This window comes from Drosophila melanogaster, chromosome 2L (assembly GCF_000001215.4).
Source record: "Drosophila melanogaster chromosome 2L".
Classification (NCBI taxonomy): Eukaryota; Metazoa; Arthropoda; class Insecta; order Diptera; family Drosophilidae; genus Drosophila; species Drosophila melanogaster.
Window position 1 is genome coordinate 8,962,435 of NT_033779.5, and position 13,491 is coordinate 8,975,925.

Below are 13,491 nucleotides of genomic sequence, written 5' to 3' on the forward strand. Positions count from 1 at the left end.
AAATAGGATAAAAAACGAAAACTAACCGTGAAATCAATTTCTTTACGGTAGCCTAGCCAGTTTTTGAGTGTATATTAAAATATTAGTTGACTGAAATACTTACAATGGCCCGGTCTATTTCATACTCATTTAAAAGACTTATTGTGAGTTTTTTGGCTGTAACCTTAATATGCTTGTGGAGCATGAATTCCTCAAGAGTCGATGAAAACTTTAGTGCACGGGATTCTCAGGAAGTGGAAAAACTATTTTATGTCGAATCCGGAAAGTGTAAAATGCGTTATGTGAATCCCTTTAATGCGGAGTTTTTGAAAATCAATCACCCAAAGGCATTTATACCGTGCACAAATGAAAGTGATCTTATTTCTGTACACTACGATAAAATATTGAATCAATATGTGCTCCATACAAATGAGGAAGTACTACATGAGCTCTCCGAGTCAAAAACGAATGACTTTGCTTGTTTTTATCAGAAAATTATTTATGGTCAATCAGCGGAGCATTACGACGGGTAATGTGAGTGCTTTACATGAGATGCGGTTGCTATACAATTTTGTTTCGTTAAATACAGGAAAGGTGTAAAAACAAAAATCAGTCAGAATCATTTGGTGCCCTTGGATGTCGAAGGGATGTTGGTGGAGTGCAGGACAGCTGACGAAATGAGAGTCCTTCAAAGAGATGCCTTCGTGTTTGTGCAATACAAGGATCCACCACAGAATGTGAAGCCAGTTAAAAAGGCCAGTGTTATTATGTACGGTATAGATACCGTCTCAAGGACCAATCTTCGCCGCATGATGCCCATGGTATTCGAGTTCCTAAAGTCTCCGGGATGGTACGAAATGATGGGCTACAATAAGGTCATTAAATGTATTATTTTATATGATAATATTACTTAAAAGTTTTTTCAAATATTCATAATTTAGGTCGCGGATAATTCATTTCCCAACATATTCGCTATGCTCACTGGCTTTTCACCCGAGTCGGCAGAGACTCAAATTTGTAACACGGATGTTGATGGATGTTTGGATAAAATACCTTTTATATGGAAGGATTTCAAGAAAGACGGTTATTTGACGGCTTATGCTGAAGATGAGGAGCACTCGAATACCTTCAATTATGCAAAGCCAGGCTTCGCAGTGAAGCCCACCGATTATTATTTTCGACCTTTTCTAACCGCCCTGGAAAATGAAACTTTTATCCAATATTGCCCGGGTTGCGTAATGAAATATTGTCTGGGGCGTCGACTTGCCAGCAGCTATATCTTCGATTACTGCCGCCAGTTTATGCAACGATTCGTGGCCGATCGACCTATTTGGGGCATGTTTTGGACGAATCATTACAGCCACGATGATTTATTTATGCTTTCGGCCATGCAACACAAAATCCTAGAAGATCTGCTCAGTTTTGAAAAGGATGGGGTTTTCGAGCATACCATAATGATATTCTTCTCGGATCACGGAGCTCGTTTCGGTCCCCTTATGTACACGAAAGAAGCTTTTCTAGAGGAGCGTCTGCCCATGATGTTTATTTACTTGCCACCCTGGTTCCGGAAGAAATATCCCCGCTATGTGGAGGCTCTCGCCCAGAATCAGAATCGGTTGAGTTCCAACTTCGACCTGTACAATACCTTGAAACACATTATAAACATTGAAGGATTGGTGGAGGATACCAAGTGGTCCTACGACTGCCCCCAGTGTCAGTCGCTATTCTACCCATTGCCAGAAAGTCGAAGCTGCTCAGAGGCTGCCATACCGGAGGCTTACTGTACTTGCCACAACTACGAGGAAATCAAGGAAGATCAAGGAACTTGGCGCTTGGCCAATCTGGTTGTTGATCGCATGAACAAATACCTTCATTACCATAATCTGCAGAATCTGTGTAGCAATCTTACCCTGAGAGTAATCAACAGCACCGAAGTAAGAATGGATGATAAGGACGTCGATCTAGCGAATGGAATGCGACACTACCATACCAAATTTCAGGTTCATCAGAATTTGGCTGAGTTCTTTGCCACCGTTCTGTACGATAAGCAGACAGAAGAGCTCCAAATGAATGTGGAGCTCATCAGTCGAACTAATATGTATGGTACCGATTCAGAGTGCGTTAACAATAAGATTCAAAAGTTATATTGCGTTTGCTTGTCAAAGCTGCGAGCTATAATAAAGTAAAAATATACTTGGAAGTTCAATAAAACAAGCTGAGACTATATTAATTACTTCAAAACTTACATTGTGTTAAACAAAGCTATTGCCCCATTAACGAGTATAAAAAAAGTAAACATTTATTATCTAAGTCGATGGATATTCATCTCATGTTTATTCGTTTTCATTCTACAATACTATGCCTTGTTTATATATAGTATACCTTGTTTATCGATTGCGATCTCTGGGAGCCGATCCAAGTCAGTTGTTGGGCATAGTTCTTCGCACTCGGTTCAGGAATTTATATTGAATTAAAAAATACAGTCATTACCTTCCTGTCCTAATAGTCCCAATTGAGCATTTAACTTACGTTTTCAAATTGAGATGATGTTGAAAATGAAGACTTTTACTTCGGTGTCATATAAAAAATGTATTTTGTGCATATTTATTTTGTTCCTCTTAATTGTGTGGAAGATAACGTCTTACGGGGTGAACGATGTGCTGACAATTAAATACAATGAAAACCAAAAACGTTTCTATGTAAATAGCTCAAATTGTCAAATGGCTTACGTGGAGCCCTTTAATGCCGAGTTCACAAAATTGTACACGCCAAAAAACTTCACACGTTGCTCCAATCAAAGTGATCTGGTTACAGTACACTTTGATTCCATTTTAAAACAGTATGTCCTGCATGTGGATGAGGAAGTGCTTCACAAGTTGTCGCAGTCAAAGAGCAATAAATTTGCTTGCTTCTATCAGAACATTACCTACGGACAGTCCGCGGATCACTACGATAGGTAAATGTTATCTATAAAGTTAGTTTGAGTTTTTATATGGTTTTCTTATGCTGAATAGGATGGGAAAAAAAACTAAATTCACTCACGACTATGTAGTACCCTTGAATGTCCAAGGAATGCTGGTGGAGTGTAGGTCAGGGGACGAGAAGCGCATCCTGCAAGAGGACGCTTTCTCTTTTGTACAATACCAGAAGACTTCTCCGAACTTGGATATAGATCGAAAGGCTAGTGTAATAATGTACGGCATAGATACAGTCTCTCGCACGAATCTTCGACGGCTGATGCCCGTGGTGTTCGGGTTTCTAAAGTCTCCAGGATGGTACGAAATGATGGGCTATAATAAGGTTCGAAACTAATGAAAACCAATAGTCGAAAAGTTATTTTATGACTTACGATTTATTACAGGTAGCTGATAATACGTATCCGAACATATTTTCCATCCTAACAGGATACTCCCCAAATTCGGCGAAAAATCAAATATGCGATACAACTCAACCAGGATGTTTAGATAAAATACCCTTCATATGGAAGGATATGAAAAAGAACGGCTATTTAACAGCCTACGCGGAGGATACAGTGTTTAGCAATATTTTTAATTATATGAAACCAGGATTTTTGAGTAGGCCCACAGACTACTACTTTCGTCCCCTTTTGGATGCCCTGGAAAAGGAAACTATTAAACTGTATTGTCCAGGTTGTAAAATGGTATATTGCCTGGGTCGTCGACTTGCCAATAGCTATATCTTCGATTACTGCCGCCAGTTTATGCAACGCTATGTGGCCGATCGTCCCATTTGGGGCTTTTTTTGGTCAAATCACATCAGTCACGATGACTTTTCTATGCTCTCGGCCATGCAACACAAAATCGTTGGCGACCTGCTTAATTTCGAGAAGGATGGATCATTCGAGCATACGATTATGATATTCTTCTCGGATCACGGATCTCGCTTTGGTCCCCTAATGAGGACGAGGGAATCGTTTCTGGAGGAGAGACAACCCATAATGTTTATTTACTTACCACCCTGGTTCCGTGAGAAATATCCCCGATATGTGGAGGCTCTGGCCCAGAATCAGAATCGGTTGAGTTCCAATTTCGACATCTACAATACCTTGAAACACATTATAAACATTGAAGGATTGGTGGAGGATACCAAGTGGTCCTACGACTGCCCCCAGTGTCAGTCGCTATTCTACGAATTGCCAGAAAGTCGAAGCTGCTCAGAGGCTGCCATACCGGAGGCTTACTGTACCTGCCACAACTACGAGGAAGTCCAGGAGGACCACGGGACGTGGCGCATGGCCGAACTGGTGGTCGATCGCATTAACCAATTCCTTCAATATCATAACCTACAGAATCTATGTAGCAGTCTCACCCTGAAGTTAGTCAACATCACCGAAGTAAGAATAACAGAGAGCGACGAACACGTAAGTCTGGGAAAGGGATTGCGACATTATCATACCAAATTCCAGGTTCATCAGAATTTGGCTGAGTTCTTTGCCACCGTTCTCTACGACAGAAAAACCGAAGAGCTTCAGATCAATGTGGAACTAATCAGCCGAATTAATATATACAGACCGGATGCGAGCTGTTTAGACGATAATATTCAAAAGTTATTCTGCATATGCCTATCAAAGTTAAGAAACAATGAAAGCACATGAATTGTCCAGTAATATTTGTATGTAATATATATATATATATATATTTCAACTTGCAGTTTCTTTTTACTAATTTACTAAACTATAAACTTTGAAGTATATTTGCGGAAGCTATTTCAATTGTGTTGCAAATACTTGTAAGATAATGACTTCCGTCAACAGGTTTATAGACCTAAAAACGTACGTTCGCTTTAGCGAGCAGCTCATAAAGGATTAGAACTTAAAGCTAATCTAACTTTAAACATTGTTTTTTTTTTTTTCTACAAAAAGAATTGACTGAACTCATCGAACTGCACTGCACTTCTACGTGGTGTTTGCCCAAAATTCCCGAACCTGCCCTCTATCACTGCTCGTGCTGCTTGACATTCCAGTTTTTGACAGCCGATGGGTGAAGAAGTTCGAGAGTGGGCTCGGGAACAAATTTACGAGAATAACTACGTGGTTCATTCATAAGAAATGATAACAAAGCCCGGGCTATTCTTATTTAGTGGTATTCTCTTCCACTTCGTCTCAGTAGCGTCGTTAATGTGGTCGAAGGAACACCATGGAGTTGAGAATTTGTTCCAGCTATTCGCTCTACAAGTTTCTCGCCCTGTGCTGCTTTTTGACCATCGTGCTTTTTCTAATATATTCATCGAATACTTCTTCGAATACAAATCATGATTTATATCCGCCTACTACGCGATTTTCTCGAGTTTCGGTAAAGGCTGAACCGCAGAAATTCTTTGTGAAAACATCCAAGTGCCATATACCCTATGTGGATCCTTTCAACGACGAAGCCATGGAGTTGTACAAACCGCAAACACTAATCACCTGCTCGAATGAGACCGATCTCATATCAACAACATACAATGAAATTATCAAACGGCATATTCTGCACATCGACGATGAAGTCGCTCAAAAATTGCTTAATTTCACAGACAAGGACTATAATTGCTTTTACCGCGAAATCAAATATGGAAAGATTGCAGATACCTACGACAAGTAAGACAAGTGGTAACCCCCCTTTTCTGCTTGAAAAACATTAGTCATTCATCAACAAATATTTCGCAGTCTCAAGGCCAAAAAATATTTCACGAGTGGTTACGAGGTGCCAGTTCATGTGGAGGGAATGATCGTCGAGTGCCAGACGGCTGATGATCCGATAGTTGTCCTTCAGAAGGACGCCTTCGCCTTCATCCAGCATCGGCCGTTGCCCAAGGACTCCATAAGACCCAGGGCAGCTCGGAAGCCAAGCGTGATAATGTACGGTATCGACTCTCTTTCCCGAATAAACTTAAGACGCACTATGCCCAAGGTTTTTAACTTTCTACAGGGCCCAGGATGGTACGAGATGCAAGGATACAATAAGGTAGGAATATAAGTATATTATATATATCTTTTTTAAATATTACTTAATATTATTTGTTAGAAGCAATAACGGCCATTCTCATTATTTAAATGCATGCTTATATCGCTAAAACTTAATAAAGCAACCACAAGTACAACTGTTTATATTGTTAAATATTGACCATTTTTACGGCAGCCATGCGACAACGGCCGCCCATCGAGAGTAAATATCTTTGATCATCAGATAAGATAAATAATTATTTAGATAAGAGACGTGTTGAGTAACTATCTGAAACATCATAACCATCTGAAAATATAAATATACATATGTAAGACAAGAATACTTTAAAAAAATACAAGATTTTATAGTTACAATTGAAATATGGTGTCATTAATAGTTAAAAAAATATTTTTTCAGGTTGCCGACAACTCATTCCCCAACATACTCGCTATTCTCAGTGGATATTCAGCTAGTACGGCTAAGGAAAATGTCTGCGATACGGATAAACAGGGCTGCCTGGACGAGATGCCAATGATATGGAAGTATTTCAAGAATGCCAGCTATTTGACAGGATACGCGGAGGACGAGAGTAACTCGAATCATTTCAACTACCTAAAGCCCGGCTTTTCCAAAAAGCCGATGGACTATTACTTTCGCCCATTGCTTAGAGCACTGGAGTCCGAAATGGATGTGTACCGATTGCCGGAACATGACTACATGCGATACTGTTTGGGTCGCCGGATAGCGAATCGTTATATCTACGACTATGGCCTACAGTTCACGAAGCGTTTTGTTCACGATCGACCAATTTGGGGAATGTTTTGGTCGAATCACTTCAGTCACGATGATCCCTTTATGCCATCAGCAATGCAGGAAAAGGTGCTGGGAGATTTGATCGATATGCATGCGGATGGGCAATTCGAAGAAATGATAATGATATTTTTCGCCGACCACGGAACCAGATTTGGCGATTTGACCTATCTGAAGGAGGGCTTTCTGGAGGAGCGGCTGCCCATGATGTTTATATATCTGCCCCCGTGGTTTCGTGAAACATATCCATCTTATGTAAGGGCACTGGAGTTGAATCAGCACAGGCTTAGTTCCAACTTTGATCTTCACAATACGCTGAAACATATCATAGAGATTGGAGGCACCCCAGATGGTCGAGAGTTACCCAAGTCCTTCGATTGCCCCACCTGTCAGTCGCTATTCTATCCCCTGCCGGAGGGTCGAACGTGTTCGGAAGCCGGCATTGAGGAGCACTGGTGCACCTGCGAACCCTACAAGATTATCTCGGGACAAGATTGGACGACTCCTATTGCCCACAGTGTGATCGATCGAATGAACGAGTATTTCGTTCAAAAGAACTTAACCAGTCTTTGCAGCAATCTGACGCTAAATTATGTGCATAAGACTGAGATAAAAACCGGTCTTAACATCGATTGGCACCAAACACTGATGGAATCGGAAACAGCGGTTTATCGTATTAAGTTTAAAGTGAAGCAGAATAGTGCTGACTTCCAGGCCACAGTGGTATACCATAATTCCACCCAAAATGCTCAAGTAAATGTGGAGAAAATCAGCAGAACGAATTCATACAAGGAAGACTCCACATGCATCGATGATAAGCTTGCAAAACTATATTGTATTTGCTTTAGTGACCTCCACTGATTAAGTCTCTTATGTACAAAATAAAGTTTAAGTTTAGTTTAAAACTCCTTACATAAGTTTTCAACTGCATTCCTTTGCTAGCAGCATTCCCAAGCCAGATGAACAAGTTATAAAAAATTTTAAGGGCCAACCGACAGCTTAGGAGAATGAAGTGCTATATAAATTCCAGAGAATTCGTTAACCAAACTTTTGGTATCAGTTGACTAATAACATCAATCATTCGTCAGAAAAGTATTTAGTTGAAATACTTTTATCAAATTTTATGTCGAATTTGATACTGGAGACTTTGATGAAGATAAGAAAGATTATAATTTTTGGAATGGCGCAATCACAATAGTCCGGAAAGGCAAGGAAATCCCATCCACCAGATTGGCTCTGTTGAAGTCAACGTTGTTAACCAAGATACGCAACATTTAATGCAACACCGCAATCGGTTAAGGTCAATTGTCCCCCAGATCTTTTTTCGAAGAAAGTAGCGGATTATAATAAATTTCTTGAGCAACTTTCAACTCTTGTGATTTTATTAAAATCGTACATTCTAAAGTCTACCCCTAACGCACTCTTATTCTAAATCGGTACTCGTCTAGTGAAATAAAGTATTGAATTGAATTCTTCTAACTCTTAATCTAGACGGACTAACTTACGCATTGGTCCCCCGAACTACTATCGATAATTCAACAAATCAGCATTAACAGTACGCTTAGTATAGGTTGATTAGAAAACTATATAAAACTTGAATATCCGTCTGCACTACGGATTCCTTTAAGCCTACATCTACATATATGAGTCGACCGGATATCGCTCGGCCTCCTCCAGCATGTGCCGGAAATCGACGGGTGCAGGTTGGCCAACGGGTCCGGTTCCGGGTCTGCCGGGAACATGTCCGTTCATCATCTGACCGTGGGGTTTTCCACTCCCCACGGCGCTTCCGCGATTTTTCAGATGACCGTTCATCATGCTCACGTGGTGACTAATTGTGGGCACGGCGCCTGGCACATTGGTCTCCAGATCGTGTAGAATGGCATCCGTTTGCTCGTTCCGCATCATTTGATTACCCAAGTTGGCTGAGTCGTCTATATCATCGGTTTTGTTCAACAAACGCTGGATGTGATTCCGGATGAGACGCTCGAATTCGCGCTGCACTGATGGACTATCCGTGTCTCCATCAACCTGTCAATATATTTATATATATTGTATAAAAATCATTTATTATTTTCGGAATGTTCTTTGGTTACTTACAATCTGCAAACGATTACTGGTATCCAGAATCTTGAGCATGGGCAGAGTTTGCTCACGAAAGAGTTCCAAGCGACGGCGAAAGGAGGAAACCGTATCATCTATACGTCCTCGGCCCAACTGAAGTTTTGAGCAATCCAGCAGGATAATAGGCGGTCGTTGTTTATACTAAGCAATAAAAAAAAGGGAGTAAATTAAAGTTACTTTTAAATTGGGATTTAGCCATCATATAGATTACCTTGTTCTCAAAGTACTTGACTTGCTGCAGGTTTCTGGGATAACCATCTACGATAATTCCAGTTCTATCCCGTAACTGGCGCAGATTGGTTTCCAGCAGCTGATTCAGCGACTTTTCTGGGGCCATATCCCCAGCGGCCAAGGCTTCCTTGACGGCGAAGCTTTCCGTATTGGCACGTGGTGCAGAGTCCGTGATATTGCGCAAAAGACGACCGACACTTAAAAAGTAGTATGCCAGTTTAAGCAAAATTATATAATGAGCACATCCAATGCAACATACCTGATGTGAGCCCAGCCAGGATTTAGTCCCACAGCCTTGAGGCAGAGTGTGGCCTTGTTGCTGCCCGGACCGCCGATCACCCATATAATAGGTGGCAAATCCGATCCGGATTCGTCTGGTCCAGCAGCCTGGCGCAACTTTGGCTGCTGAGTGACCACAACACCGCTGTCATCGTCCGCACTGGTGGTGCCCGTTTTCAGAGCTGTCACGGCTCCATTTGGCCCACCATCCATCCGTTCGATCGCCAAATCTCTGGCCAAAACTGTTCCCGCAGTTTCCGAGGCATTGGTAACGTCGTTGTCTTCTGCAATTTGAGTCCCTTGTTGGGCTTGACTTGGTGCGGTGTCTACGCTAACTATACTGCCGGGTATATCATGTATCCCTCTGCCCATACCTGTAACTCCATTCATAACGGCCTCTTGGTTCTCGAGGGTGCTCAGTATATCGAGGACGGCGGTGCGAAAGTCTTTGTATACCTCTGTGGGCGCACGTTCGCCATTTACCTGTAAAATAAAAAGAAAGCAATTAACATATATTATTGATATGATCATTATTGCAATGCACAAAATACTTACGGCCAACAACATGTCGCTCTGATCGAAATAATCGGCGACTGGCATCACATTTTTAAAGAAATTTTCTAATTCCATTTTGGCTAAGGAGAGTACTACATGACCTAATTTGGCCCCATAATCGATTTGCTTTTGTAGAACCGATTGGCGCCAGGATATAAGAATCACGCCATTCACGACTTGAATCTGAAAGGAAGTAGAAAAAAAAAACCAATCAAAGAAGATTAATTTTTATTTATGACTCCAAATTGTTATGTCCTACTTATGCAATATGTAGGTCTATATACCATAGTTAACGCCATGTGCTTGAAACTCCCCAAGTGCCGTTTGCACCCAGTCTGTCCAATTAGCACTTGCATATATAATATAGGAGTCACCGTAAATCCATGGGAATTATGGCCAAATAAACACACTGTCGCCGACTCATTTGCCAGTTAATTAGTTGAAATAGTTCAGCAGCAATTTACTGGGCAAATAAAGAGTGCGGCAATCAAAATGGCTTCACAATAATTGGGTGAGCTGGTGGGGAAGACAGCGAAAAATAGTCGGTTGCGTGGAAAATTACCTTTTCAGAATACTCGACAACGTCGCGCATGGAGCGTGGATATCCCGATATCAGGTATGCTTTGGCAGCTGGAGCCATTTTCATTTCCAACATCAGCACCTCAGTGACTGTTTTCGACGACAGTTGTGAAAAGTCTTGCATGTCTGTGGGCAAATCATTTAATAGACAATTGGCAACGGATTACGTCGAAAGTGTCTAAAAGTATGCAGCACTATATTATAAAGTAGTTTATATTGCAACAACAGCTGTCTCTCCTCAATAGCATACTTGTATATACCTTCTGTCTTCATTTACCACAGATATCTTACCATTGCCCATTGCATATTGCTGGAGGAGATCCATCATATTGATGTGCGTTACACCGCGTCGCTCCTGCATGAAGGTATCGCAATGGGTGACCTTGCCACTACCGGGGCCGCCTAAAACAAATATCACTGGCACTTTGGGCGGATCGAATTTGATTTTTCCAGCATTTTGCATATCGATAGCGCCGACATTGGTAGAACCCAATCGTCCTGCCGCCGCAGCGGCCTCCAAATCGCCAGCATTTTGGCCATTTCGATTCCGTGTAAGATTCCAATCGTTGCCTGGTTCGCCGGTATCTTGTGCCGCGCTGGCATCTAATTATATTTAAATAAATTATTTTAAATTTACAATAAAATGTAATCGGTCTAAAATACGGAATTTAAATTAAATATTCAATAGAAAGCAATAATATACCAATTCTCCGATTTTTACAGGCAATTTAATGGACTGTATCTCATTAGTTAAGTGTTTTTAAAACCCATGGAGAAGCAACAGTTGACTTCGGCAAAAGCGCAGAAATTTTTCAAACCGGAAACCGGATGTGTTGGCAAGTTAGCGCAAGGAAACCGGGGACCGGAAAAAGGCAAGGGCAGACATAACGTGCCAAGTTGGCATTAGCCATTAGCCAGCCTTCACCGAGGCCGGAAGCAATTTGCCAGGAGTAGGAAATTAGTGACAGAAACCACACGCACTCGATGGGTGGAAGGGAGCTAGGGATCGAAACAAATCGCAAAGCCCATCATTAAAACATGTTTAACAATTATTTAATTGTATGGCAACCGTGTTTAGTATAGAATGGCGTCACCGCTGAATTCATTCATGGAAAATCAGCTGCAGCATGGCGATTCCATAGCATTCAATACCGTACACATACCCCTCTAAATTTCCCCATAGAAATTTTACGTCTGCCCACCCGCGGAACCAGTTCAGTCCTTGTGACATTTTTATTGATTTTCCTGCAGTTTTATTTAATTGACATGTTTTGTTATTGTTGCTATCCCTTTTCGTCTCGGGGATTTCCCCATTTGTATCGCTATTCTTTTTGTTTTTGTGCGTGACGCTAGTTTCAGGATTTATGTGTACTAGCTTCGGTGGTCAACGAACATGTCCAAGGACCTGGCAGCCATGGAGGCCAAAAGAGTCCAAGTTCCGATACAAATTATACCGTTGGGCAAGGTCTCGATTTTGATATAACGCTAGGTGTACACATATAAAAGCAACGTTTTGTCACAGATAATTGTTTTTTCTTTCAATAAATTTCAAGCAAAGTGATTGCAGTAATTTCAATTGAAACTGTCCTTTGAGTTGTGGTCAATTGAATATGTCACCGAGACTAAAAAGAGTTACGTTATGATATGGGGATCATTTTGTAGTCAATTTTTATTTCTGTTCCTATATTGCTTTTAAATTTATATAGTTCATGTAACCAACAATGGTATCCCGAAAGTATGCTGCAAAATAGTTAATATTTTTCAGTGATCAGCTAGAAGCTATTCTATACATGTAGACCGACTTTAATTGATTGCCATTGAAAATTCGTGGTCACAAAAACCCATGAAGTTTCTATACCGTGTTTCACCTGTCGTGTTCGCCTGCGCGACTCATTAGGGTTCTTTTTGTTATCTTTGGCCGTGGAGAGGCAATGCTAATCTTTGATTACAAATCTGCTGCATGTGGCATTACTCACCTGTGTCTAAACAAATACCCATTATCCATTCGGTGGCCAGTATAGCTGAATTTTCGCAATAGTGTTTTCCCTACCGCACACCACCCACACACACTCTAGCCCACACACTTGCAACTTTAAAATGATTATCTCGTTGAAAATAAAAAGTAGAAGAAGGATCAGTTCTCAATGGAAATTGTTTAGAATTCCACAAATGTTTTGCATTCTATAACTTCGACTGTCCATGACTACCGTGAGTGAAATTCGCTCGATATATATTATAAATATGTGTACATTTATTATTGGTATCTCTGGGATACTTGTTCTCGCGCTTTATCGTCGGCAACACGCACCACAACGAACTACATGACGTTGCCGGTTTTAGTGTTTTGATTCCTGCATTAGCCGCGAACTCGACCGATTTGTGTACCGATTTTCGATTTCCGAGTGCGCTACACGGTGCCACAGTTCAGCAGTTCAGCGGTTCAGCGGTTGTGCAGTTCAACAAACCGAGCACGTACAACTCGACGAACGTCCGAAACGAAACTGAGTTTCAGAATTGACAACTGGCTCGGTTTTTAGCTCTACGAGCACCGGTTCCCCTGGTCACTATTCCAATTAATGAATACTTTATGAGCAGCGGTTCCAGCAGTTTCATACCACCAATGCAGTTCCAGTTTGGCGTGGGTGGTCGGGATTTCCTTGTCCTGCCCGATTGGAAGTCTCACGCACGACCTTAGAATACCTATGTGCCCCCATCAGAAATCCACCTCACATGTCTGTGTCATTCATGGGCCGCCATTTGTTTATGCGCTCCAAACAAAGTGTCCTGTGTCCTGGAACCAGCGGTGCGTTTCTCATACATCCTGCACACACATGTGCGGGCTCTCTCGCGTATGTGGCATGGTTTTTAAAACATTTTCCAGGTTTTTTTTGTTTTGTTTTCCGTGCTGGCGTGCTGGTGTCCTGTCGTCTATGCCGTTTGTTGTTGGCGGTAAGCCTTCCGTTTTCATAGGTGTAAATAAATCCTTAGACTT

General features: G+C 41.4%; 4 protein-coding genes across 7 annotated transcripts; 3 read left to right on the top strand and 1 right to left on the bottom strand.

Annotated features, from left to right (window-relative positions):
- The first annotated feature begins 98 nt into the window (after window positions 1-98).
- On the top strand, window positions 99-2,186 carry CG32985 (uncharacterized protein). Its single transcript, NM_175999.3, has 3 exons — window positions 99-508; window positions 569-854; window positions 921-2,186. The coding sequence occupies exons 1-3, from the start codon at window positions 105-107 to the stop codon at window positions 2,163-2,165; spliced, it is 1,935 nt and encodes a 644-aa protein (NP_788013.2). The 5' UTR covers window positions 99-104; the 3' UTR covers window positions 2,166-2,186.
- A 336-nt stretch (window positions 2,187-2,522) lies between these two features.
- Window positions 2,523-4,601, top strand: CG32984 (uncharacterized protein; the record flags this gene model as incomplete). Its single annotated transcript, NM_176000.3, has 3 exons — window positions 2,523-2,935; window positions 2,994-3,279; window positions 3,341-4,601. The coding sequence occupies 3 exons, from the start codon at window positions 2,523-2,525 to the stop codon at window positions 4,592-4,594; spliced, it is 1,953 nt and encodes a 650-aa protein (NP_788014.2). The 3' UTR covers window positions 4,595-4,601.
- A 499-nt stretch (window positions 4,602-5,100) lies between these two features.
- Window positions 5,101-8,193, top strand: CG18088 (uncharacterized protein). 3 transcript variants are annotated; one of them, NM_001273343.1, is made up of 3 exons: window positions 5,101-5,575; window positions 5,645-5,942; window positions 6,339-8,193. In NM_001273343.1, the coding sequence occupies exons 1-3, from the start codon at window positions 5,136-5,138 to the stop codon at window positions 7,590-7,592; spliced, it is 1,992 nt and encodes a 663-aa protein (NP_001260272.1). In that variant the 5' UTR covers window positions 5,101-5,135; the 3' UTR covers window positions 7,593-8,193. The 3 variants fall into 3 exon arrangements, with proteins under 3 accessions (NP_001260272.1, NP_609262.1, NP_001260271.1); NM_135418.3 differs by having other exon boundaries at window positions 6,339-7,825; NM_001273342.1 differs by having other exon boundaries at window positions 6,339-7,609.
- CG9541 (uncharacterized protein) lies at window positions 8,086-12,994 on the bottom strand. Of its 2 annotated transcripts, NM_135419.3 has the most exons (9): window positions 12,476-12,994; window positions 10,791-11,102; window positions 10,483-10,625; window positions 9,921-10,103; window positions 9,740-9,848; window positions 9,346-9,649; window positions 9,067-9,283; window positions 8,832-8,996; window positions 8,086-8,762 (listed from the first exon to the last, which is right to left on the bottom strand). In NM_135419.3, exons 1-9 carry the CDS (start codon window positions 12,495-12,497, stop codon window positions 8,367-8,369), a joined length of 1,851 nt encoding a protein of 616 aa, NP_609263.2. In that variant the 5' UTR covers window positions 12,498-12,994; the 3' UTR covers window positions 8,086-8,366. The 2 variants fall into 2 exon arrangements, with proteins under 2 accessions (NP_609263.2, NP_001260273.1); NM_001273344.1 differs by having other exon boundaries at window positions 9,346-9,848; window positions 12,476-12,542.
- Between the last annotated feature and the right edge of the window lie 497 nt (window positions 12,995-13,491).

Excerpts from the sequence above, each read along its gene's own strand:
- CG9541 (NM_001273344.1), bottom strand. The coding sequence starts at position 12,497 with ATGGGTATTTGTTTAGACACAG. Across the intron at positions 9,284-9,345 it reads CCTGGCTGGGCTCACATCAG|TGTCGGTCGTCTTTTGCGCA; the intron begins GTATGTTGCATT and ends CTACTTTTTAAG. Across the intron at positions 8,763-8,831 it reads CCAGTAATCGTTTGCAGATT|GTTGATGGAGACACGGATAG; the intron begins GTAAGTAACCAA and ends ATATATTGACAG.
- CG32985 (NM_175999.3), top strand. The coding sequence starts at position 105 with ATGGCCCGGTCTATTTCATACTCATTTAAAAGACTTATTGTGAGTTTT. Across the intron at positions 509-568 it reads TCAGCGGAGCATTACGACGG|GAAAGGTGTAAAAACAAAAA; the intron begins GTAATGTGAGTG and ends CGTTAAATACAG. Across the intron at positions 855-920 it reads AAATGATGGGCTACAATAAG|GTCGCGGATAATTCATTTCC; the intron begins GTCATTAAATGT and ends TTCATAATTTAG.
- CG18088 (NM_001273343.1), top strand. The coding sequence starts at position 5,136 with ATGGAGTTGAGAATTTGTTCCAGCTATTCGCTCTACAAGTTTCTCGCC. Across the intron at positions 5,576-5,644 it reads ATTGCAGATACCTACGACAA|TCTCAAGGCCAAAAAATATT; the intron begins GTAAGACAAGTG and ends AATATTTCGCAG. Across the intron at positions 5,943-6,338 it reads AGATGCAAGGATACAATAAG|GTTGCCGACAACTCATTCCC; the intron begins GTAGGAATATAA and ends ATATTTTTTCAG.